Source organism: Neurospora tetrasperma, assembly GCF_000213175.1.
Source record: "Neurospora tetrasperma FGSC 2508 unplaced genomic scaffold NEUTE1scaffold_81, whole genome shotgun sequence".
Lineage (NCBI taxonomy): Eukaryota > Fungi > Ascomycota > Sordariomycetes > Sordariales > Sordariaceae > Neurospora > Neurospora tetrasperma.
Window position 1 is genome coordinate 8,884,468 of NW_009799179.1, and position 9,890 is coordinate 8,894,357.

General features: G+C 51.8%; 2 protein-coding genes across 2 annotated transcripts; both read right to left on the reverse strand.

Moving 5' to 3' along the window:
* Positions 1-1,024: 1,024 nt before the first annotated feature.
* On the reverse strand, positions 1,025-3,327 carry NEUTE1DRAFT_126858 (uncharacterized protein; the record flags this gene model as incomplete). Its single annotated transcript, XM_009858873.1, has 2 exons — positions 1,025-3,106; positions 3,181-3,327. The coding sequence occupies 2 exons, from the start codon at positions 3,325-3,327 to the stop codon at positions 1,217-1,219; spliced, it is 2,037 nt and encodes a 678-aa protein (XP_009857175.1).
* Positions 3,328-4,877: 1,550 nt separating this feature from the next.
* NEUTE1DRAFT_126859 (uncharacterized protein) lies at positions 4,878-6,071 on the reverse strand (the record flags this gene model as incomplete). The annotated part of the gene is made up of 2 exons (XM_009858874.1): positions 4,878-4,924; positions 5,000-6,071. 2 exons carry the CDS (start codon positions 6,069-6,071, stop codon positions 4,878-4,880), a joined length of 1,119 nt encoding a protein of 372 aa, XP_009857176.1.
* Between the last annotated feature and the right edge of the window lie 3,819 nt (positions 6,072-9,890).

The window sequence follows — 9,890 nt, forward strand, 5'->3', positions numbered from 1 at the left end:
ACGTACGCTGGCGCAGGAAGGAGCACAGTAAGATCACTCCACTGCTGCTGAAATACCTCTAATACTCAAGTAACTCTACTAGGGTCTGAACTTCACCCATGTTGGAAGATTTCAACACCATCAAGTATTCTAGGTAGACCTAAGGAAGCAGAACTCTCAATTGAAACACAAAAGCTAAAGTGACGGGATATCTTATACGCAGAACTGTTCCTATATGAGATGGGATCTGGACCTATACTACTCATACTCCGACTCGGCCTGTATACGTCCGCACATTACCTCAATTTAACGATTACTTCAATCTTTCTCAAGCCACCTTATCGATCAAGTATCTACACCCAGCAACCTATCCATTTATCCATCAGCCCGCCATCCATCCAGTCTACGAGACACAAACGTGCATCACCCTGTTTTCAAATCCGGGGTACCTTAGTTGCCGCCATTGCCGTTCACGTAAGGCTGGTGTTCATCTACTTATGTGGCGTGGTATGCTGACCACCGGTTGACTGCTGCTCCCTTGCCTTGTCATATGAACCTTATGAGGAATATCTCCGAGCGAGAACATTGTCCACACCAACTTCCCCGCAAAATCCCCAATCCAGCTTACTCCGGTTCAGCCGCAGCCATTCCAACTGCAGTGAACCGCAGTGCCCATAGCGAGAAGTGTGGAGTGACTGGCAACCAACCATCAGATCCCGGGTTGGTGTCTTGGGGAAGGAGCGAAGGATTACCTCAAAATACGCCAGTGGCTACCGATTACCGAGGGAAGTTACTAGCGAGAGCCGTCCCCCCCTGTAAGTACCGTCTAATATTCGAATACGATCATTACGCTCTACTAACCTAGATTGGAGGTTATGAGCAGGTGATGAGTCTCGTTGCAGTTGGGAGGGCTTCAGTGAGAACACGAGGTCCTGCATCTCGTGAAATGCGTTTAGGGACGGCTGGTCAAGGACAACGAACGTGCTATGCTCGTTATATCGATGCCAGGCTCTCGCCGACCTCAACCTCCTACCGAAAGCTCTGTACACAAAGAAAGCAAAGTTACTCTGCATATTTGAATTAGTTCTCAAGCCACTAGATACAACGTTTCATCTCTTTTCAAATACCATTACCACCGTCGCCTACCACAAGAAACCCAATGATCAACGCCACAATGCTCCTTTGACACTCAGCCGCTAAACCACTACAACCATCACACACACCCATTACCAAAGAATCAGCCCTTGTTCTGCGCAATCAACGTCTTCGCCAGATCCCTCAACTTGAACTTCTGTATCTTCCCACTCGCCGTCTTCGGATATTCATCTACCCAGAACACGTGCTTAGGCACCATATGCTGAGACAGATGCTTAGCAACCCACTCCCTGATCTCACGTCTCGTCAGTGTCTTCTTCCCCTCACTACGTCCCTTCGCCGTGCTCTCCAGCGAGAGCACATCCCCCTCCCCACCTTCGCCCTCGACAGGCTCGACGTCTTTGTGGACAATAATGAAGGCGCCCACGCTCTCGCCCAGCTTCTCGTCCGCCACGCCTACGACGCTGGCCTCGGCAATCAACGGGTGCTGGAACAGACAGTTCTCGATCTCGAGTGGGTGGATGTTCTCGCCGCCGCGGATGATCAGATCCTTGATGCGGCCCGTGATCTCCACGTAGCCGTCCGAGTCCATGCTGGCCTCGTCGCCTGTATACATCCATGTCGTGCTCGAGACGCTTCCGTCGTTGTCAGGCTCGGTAATCATGACTTCCGCTGTCTGCTCTGGGTCGCCCCAGTAGCCCTTCATGACCAAGTATCCTGCCGAAGCAAGCTCGCCGCGTTCGCCAATGGGCAAGATTCGCGTCCTGTCTAGGGGGTCGACGATCTTAACTTTGGTGTGTGGCATTGCCTTGCCGACGGATGCGGTGCGTTTTTCGAACGGGTCTGAGGGCGCTGTCATGAGGCTCACGGGGCTGGTCTCCGTCATGCCGTAGCAGATCACCAAGTCCTGCAGACCAATCTTCGCGTAGAGCCTGCGCATCAGACTCTCGGGAACGGAGCTGCCAGCCGCGATACCCTTGCGCAGGTGGTTGGGAAAGTCCTCGATGTCCTTGAGTGGTATGAGCGGGTCGGAGAGATATGACTGCGCCCCGATGAGCTCGAGCATGGCCACAAACATGGTGGCCACGCCGTAGAGCCCGGTAGCCTTGTGGTCGGCGGCCATGCGAAGAGAGGCTAGCGGATCGAAGGCTGGGCTGGGGAAGAGGATGGCGGCACCAGTGGTTGCTGTGGCCATGTAACCTAGAATGCACCCAAAACAGTGGAAGAGTGGAGGAGGAACGACCATGCTGTCGGTGGGCTCGAGACCCATGCGGTTGGCGATGAGCGCGCCGTTGTTGAGAATGCCGGTGTGAGTGAGCATAGCGGCCTTTGGGTGTGAGGTTGTGCCGGAGGTGAATTGGATGTTGATAGTCTCTGAAGGACAGAGTGGTGAATCGGGGGTTACCGGTGCGCCGGAGCCATCCATCAGAATCGAGAAGGGGATGAGTGACCGGCATGACGATAGCGGTGGAAATTCCGCAGCAGGGTGAGAAGGGGTGTTGTCGAGGACAACTACTGTTCGTAGTGATGGCACATGAGGGGCTTCGATCCTGCCCGACTCTAAATCAGGAACAATGTCCCGAAGAAGCGGGAGGTTGCTCCGTCCACGGCACGGTTTGTAGGCCAGATCCGTAATAGCGCCAATGATCAGAAGCTCAACGTTGAGGTGATTCAGGGCAGCAGATACCTGCTTGGCGTTGAATCCCGGATTCAGAGGCACAAGAATGGCACCGAGCTTGAAGACGGCGTAAGTGATGGCAGCGTATTCTGCGCAGTTTCCCAAGCTAACGGCCACTCTATCGCCTTTCTTTACGCCAAGCGACCGTAGGGAATGCGCAAGACGGTTGGATACCTGATCAAGTTCCTCATATGTATAGGCCGTCTCTAGAGCTTCGGGAAGCTGGTCGGGCGCGAGATTCGGGAAGGCATTGGGGATAGCCGTTGGCGATCGCGCTATTACTGCAGGACGGTCGCCATGTTGGGAGACGACGGAAGCGAAGTGTTGAGGAATGGTGTGTTGAAGCAATGGTGGCTACAAGACGGTTGTTAGCAATGGGTTCACCAAGTCTCCTCTTCTGCAACAATATCATGGCAGCAGTAACTTACCTCAGTTGGGCCTTGGGCAATACTCCTTACCAATCCGCTGATTGACCTCGCCGTCTGGCATCTCGGTCTACAGGTCTGTGAATTTCGCCATGCTTTGAACAAGCTTCGTCTGAAGGCCGGGCTGGTCAGCCGAGGTCGGCAGAGCATCGTGTGCGTGTGTGCTGTGGGGGTAGTGGTATCCAAAAGATATCCCTCCTTGTCTCGTGTACCCTGTATCTCGAAGTGCTCAACGTAGTCTCGTCACACCTATCATCATAGAAGCAGCACAGTATATCCACACGAGTATCAACGTAGGGAGAAGGAAGGAGACGCAAGCCTCGATGCGAGAGATAATCCAGCCATCTTGCACTCCCCAGTCGGCCGACCTAGACCAACTGGTTCGAAGCAAAGACCCATCACCGTTGCACGCTGCTGACCAGGCGATCTTCGGTCTGGTTTCGGGACTTCCCCCTCCCCCTTTTGCTCTGAACAGGGAAAGGCGGCCGCCGCCAGAACACGGACTGAGACGGGGTAGTGTGCTGGCGGTGGGCGGTAAGAGTAATGAGGTAGTGCGGGGTAGGTAAGGTCATGAGAGAGGTTGCATTCCTTGGGGCGTGGCTCGGACGGGAGACGGGAGCTTCCCCAGATTCCTCCCCCAGATTTCTCTCCCGCATTTGCTTAGCAGTTCATCTGCATCTGCCAGTGGTTTTTGCCCCTGGCTGCCCTAGCATGGTCGCTGCTGGCGAGGTGCAATATGTGCCCTGAGGTCATGTTCTCCAACGAGAGTATCTCAATGCTGCACTGCTTCGTTCTTTTTGGTTTTTTTTTCGACGTGGTGGTTATGTTTGCAGGAAAGCAAGGTACCAGGTACACTGCACTTTGACATTGACAGACAGGGTTGAATGGAGTGCCATAGCACAACCCGGTTTGCTCTCATAACTGAACGTACTGTGGTATATCGAGCTACAGATCGAGACTTGGGCTGTTTAGGAATTCGTCGTCGTGGAGTGCTGCGGATAATGTTCAACAATTCACGTGTAAAACCGACCCTAAGCGAATTCCGCCCACGATGTCATCGAGGTCCGCTGCAGCTCCACCATGATGGACCGTGATGGCGCTGACAGCGCGGGGTGAAGCGGAGCCTTCACCGGCGGCGGGACCAGGATGAGCCCCCACTACACTACAGCCAGGAAGGGAAGGATAAAGTGTTCCGGGTTCGGTGACGATTTCGGACCTTGTGCCATCCTATTTCTTTTTTTTATTGTGTGCTTTTTTTCTGAGCTATCTTTCTCTACCGGCAAGACTGTGCCAAGATTGTGGCAGGTATAACAAAGATGTGTACAACGCTGCCTTCCATTTCTTTCGCCTTCCTCCTTCTTCTCATCATGACATTGTAAGATGTCTCTAAATCGAGTTCGCATCTCCGCCCATACTTTCGCACTTCAGCTTTTGCGTACACTCTCTCTTTTCTATATCCCCTTCCCCGATATTGCGCCATACCTTACAGCCCATCCGTCTTTTTATGAAATGAAATCTCCCCGGCTGAGGCGCAGAATAGACGCACAAAACGCCGTGACCATGCTGATGAATTAGTTGCGTCAAGAAATTACAAATTGTAGAGCGTCGAGGCCAGGAAATGTGCCTGGCTGTCGATATTAAACGGAAGTGAAGAACTGAAGGCCGCTGGATTTTGGTGCCAAGCCGTACTGGCATATGTTTTACTTGTTTTCTCCAATGTGGCGTTCGCTCTCGGGTTTCCATGTGCCTGCAAGTTGCGAGTTGAGTTAGCCTTGTGTGTCCGCCTGTCAGGAAGGACGGTGTTGTTGCACGGGAGACCTACCCTCAAAATCATGCTTTACGAACGCCATGGGATCGTCATATTCCTTAGCGCCCATCTGGCCCACGCCAGGGGAGAAGCTTGTGATGGGGAGAACGACCACGTCTCCTACCCGCTTCGAGACCTCCATGCCCGTAAAGTTCTTCCAGTCGATGGATCCAGCCGAGTGTGTCATGTCGAAATAACGCTGGTCGTTGAAATACTCAAAGATGACGTCGGTCCAGAGAGCAGGCCCGGTGAACTCGACAACATTCTTATCAACCACGCCTCTTAGTGTCCCGTTTCTCTTCATCGCCAGCGTCACATTCGTGATGCGTGAAACGACTTCCCGCAGCACAGGATGACCTGGCTTGCTCTGTATCGTCCACTGACAGAACTGGATCCTCCGGCTGTACCACTCTTTCCAATCCGGCCTATCTGGATCAGCCTCGATGCCAATGACCAAACCAATGGCGTCCTTGGGAACTGAATCGGGAATCCACTCGACGGCACTCCGAATCGCATACGTGTCGATGTCTGAGTAGATGCCGCCTCTCGCCAGCAAAATCAAATAGCGGAAGAAATCAGCCTTGAGCACCGGCAAGGGAAGCGCATTGTAGGCCTCCACCACCTCGGGGACGGACGCGTAAAGCAGACGGATAAGATGTACGGCGACCTTGTCGGTGATAACTTCGTGAATGAACCCAGGGTGTTGCTGTGTCCATGTAGCCTCCTGATCGCGGAAGTTGAATTCGCCGTGTGCCGGTGTCCACTTCCACGTCTGCCAAATATAGGCGGGGAACTTGGATTCGACATCGTAGGGAAACTGATACGCGAGCTTTTCGTACAGTGTCATTCGTGACATGTCTTGGATCGGTCGTTGGCCCTGGGGGTTTTGTTGAGCGGCGTTGGCGCCCGAGGGGCTCTTGTCCGTCACAGCAGTGGTTGATGCATGCTTCGCTGTCTCGACATCGGCATCGGCTTTAGGGACAGCTGGTGTCGTTGTTGATGGAGGGTTCGACGAGGATGAAGATATGAGGTAGAAGATGGTGAGGAAGAAGGCCGCTGCCACCAGGGCGCGGCGGAAGGTGAGCATGGTCGAGAAGTGTGGTCGAGGCGGCTGTCGTGCAGACAGAAAACGTCATTAGCGTCTTAACTGGCATTGGGGTACAGGGGCGAACGCATATGGCTATTATGTACTTACATACTGCAGTTCGTGACAGCGCTTCTTGCACCTTAACCAAGCGACGGGACGGACGTAACGTTTTGACCGGCCTCCAGACGCCGTGGAAACACTTGGCTGCTACCTCTAAGGTGTGGTGACGCGCATCGACGCGTTGCGTAGCAGAAGTCTGATCCGAGCTGGTGGTGTGAAGTTCGAGGTTTGGAAGTTGAATCGAAAGCGGCCGGTGCAATGAAGGAGTGGTGTTGGTGTCGTAGGAATGGGAGTCAGATCAATCTGTAGTGAGGGCCGATCTTGAAAAGCAACCGATGACTCTTTACAGACAACACAATCTTTGAACGATGATCAGGACAAAAAGTCCTTTTGTGACGGATGTGCGTAACAGGGGCGCTGTCAGTTCGAGAGAATCGATTTTCTTGAAAGGGTTGCGAAGCAGTGAGCTGCTGGACGAAATGCCCGAGATGCGTGGGGCCGATGATCCTACTAGCAGATGCTAGCTTCTTGGCTAGGCAGTGCTCCCAGGGGTGTCCGTGGTGTAAATCTTCCCCTGGTTTAGGTTGAATGGCCGCTGCGTGGTTACCTTGACGGAACGGGGGGGTACCTATTCTGAGATACCGTGACGAAAATCATCATGTACCTTCGTTCTTTGAAGAGATAGGTAGGTGGCTGTAACCAGGATCTTCTCCTGATGCTGCGTTAACGTTTGATACTTGGGAAAAGCTTAATCTCACGTTTCAGGTATATAGCCGCAACTGTGTCGAAGCGCAAACGCCACGCGGCAGAATTACGTGGTCAACGTAATCACTACCGCGATCTCTCGAAGCCCCAGATTCCCAACGCAACCTTAACTTAGCCGAGCAGAGGAGAGCGAGAGGGTCTGAAACCAAACAGCTTTAAGACATCCTCAAGATGGCAACACCACTTGGTTCGTTGCCACTTACGACCGCAGCAGGACCTGATCTGACAGCGGGGTTTAGACCCGCCCGCCCGCCGAACTGAACACACACACACGACACGAGCAACGGCCCAGACCGGACGAAACCTCCAGATTATGGGATGAGAACCACCACACATCGGCCTCGGGTACCTTGCCGGTTGCGCATATCATACTTCAAACGAGTTTGTGTATTGTATGACCGACTCCTTGTATGCATCAGGACGCGCAACGCTGGAACTTCCAAAAGCTTTGCGCAACCTTCAACTTGGAATGTACATACTTGCAACTCTCACCGGCGCACAACCCAAAAAACTAACAGCTTGAGGTTGTCATCCAACTAATAGGATCAAACTACATCGATGCAATCCTGTTCCAGTATGAAATCGGGCTGTCTCACACCAGCACCCCCTTTTCTTTTGTCCCGTCCCACCGTTGAGATCATTGTTTTTACTTTCCTTCGTTCCTTCCTTCCTCCATTCGTCATTTCCGCGATCAATATCGATCTTTATTTTCCTAATGATATATCTGCCATGCCCATGGTACGAAAGATCATCGACTTCCTCAAGGGTCCGTGTCCGTCGTAATTCGAGATTGAATGCTGTTCTTCGGTTGCAACAAGATAGCGCCAAGCGTGTCCAACGGCGCTGCCATTCTAGGGTTCAATTCGGGGCAATCTTACCGGCGGTGCGGCGATCTAAATAATCTACAGTATGTAATGAGGTATCATTTAGCGCACTATGATTGGTCGGTTGCTCCAAGATGTGGGGGTTTTGCAAAGATGAAACGCCGGACACTGCCCTGTCGCCCGCTGGAACTGTTCTCGAGAACCGAGAACGCCATCCCGCCAGACTCTCCACGAAAGTGCCAAGGACGACTGCCGACCCGCCAGAGTCTTGTCTTGCCAAGGCTCCCAGGGCTCCCAACAGATGGATGTGCTCTCTTTTCAGTTGCTTTTGAGAATTGGAAGGAGACTTTATCACCAATTTCTACATTGATCTTTCCCGTACTCCGGCCATGCCACTATCTGAGTAAGTGTACTATCGGGTTCGAACACCCGCACGCCTGTATCGCTGAAGGCTCTAGACAAGGGTTAGGGTTTTAGGTCAGGAGCTCCCATCCTCGGTCATCTATCATGGTGAACTCTTCGATTTTTCTAGAGCCTGACCATTTTGAACTTTCTAGTCTTTTCTTATGATCATTTTCTTTGGCTGTGATATGGACTGCCAATTGCTAGTACTGCATCCGACCCATCGTGGTTCACGACACTGGGCAGTTTCAACTTTTTCATGAGCACATCAATTCTGTAGCTCAAGAACAACGTCTACCACCCAATGTGGTATTCTTCAACTCGTTTACCGGTCTACCCTTGGCAAATTCCTTCCGTGGCGACTTGTACTACAAGCCACTAAGAGCTTGAATATCATGGCCCGCCTTGGCACTGGGTAAGGTGGTGCATCAGATTTGGCTATATCACCAGCAAGCCTGAGTATGGCTAATCACAAGTGCACAACTTTCCCCTTTTTGCGGCTGGGTGGTGAGCGAGCTAGTCCAACCACTGTGAAACGCGCTTGAGGGGCTTGAAGGCAAAGCATCATGAAGATGACGACCATCATCAGGTCTAGGTACGGGAGGGGGGGGTTCGATAACCGACATACACGAGGTCAAGCCTCGTTGCCTCTTTCCCCGCAGCCATTAGTTTTGTTTACATACTTTATCCTCTGTGTATGGGAGTATGGGGACTGCCACATATGCCGACATCTGTGACAAGGCAACCAGCCTTTTAATACGCCCCCTCAAGGGAACTTTGTGGTGGGTGTGAAGACGGGACAGTACACGAATGTCATGCTCTGAAACTGAAACGAAAAATAGCTGACCGAAGCAAAGGCGCATCAAATCCCGCGTTTTCTAGATCTAAACAGTGTGAAGAAGGCATTCTATTAAAATGCTGTGACCACCTCCTATCCAAAGCCATGTTGTGTTGGGACGAACTCCGCGTAGAGTAAGCCCTGCGGTACCGAGACCTAGGTGCAGTAACCACTTTGACTTAACTATACGTGAGCCTATCGTGGTATTATTGTTGCTTACCGGTCTCTTTCTTTGCAGATGTCCTCACGAAGCCTGATGGAGGTTGCATATGCCTGGTAAGCATCCACTTTTGTTGGGGGTTTTTTTTTTTCTTTTCCTGACGTTGCAAATCGTGAAAATCATGAAACGCTATCCCCCTTTGAGTGCCGGGCCATGTAGCATATTTGTGAAGTTGTGAGTACATATATAAGCACTCGATGATCCTTCCCACAATTCCTAATTGGGTCCAATAGTGAGTCCGTATCTATTGTCCCTTCCTTGTGTTCATGTAGTTGTTGATTATCAGTACATCGATGGTTGAAATTGACCTCGTAAGGCTGCCCACATGACGGAGTTAGGGGTCGGGTAAGCTATGTTGAGCTTTGTTCTGAAAAGTGATGAAAAGGCTTGAGAATAGAACCACCAGGTTGTGAAAAATTGGTTCCTGTACCTAGGCTCAGCATGTTGTGCGAAACCGGCAGGAAAACAAATGATCAACAACAGTAATGCCTGGTACCTTGGGTAGAAATGTGTGTCGTGGTTTGTAGTCTCAAATTGAACTCCAGAGACCGGCGTAGAGGGAGGTTCCAATCGGGAATTTGATAGTTTCAGGCAAAGTTCTGCCTTAGCTACTCGTAATAGGCAGGCAGATATATAACGACCCCATTTTCGTAGATGCTACTACACCTCGTATGTGGGAGGTTGGGCAGGCAAAGCTGAAGCGGAACCAG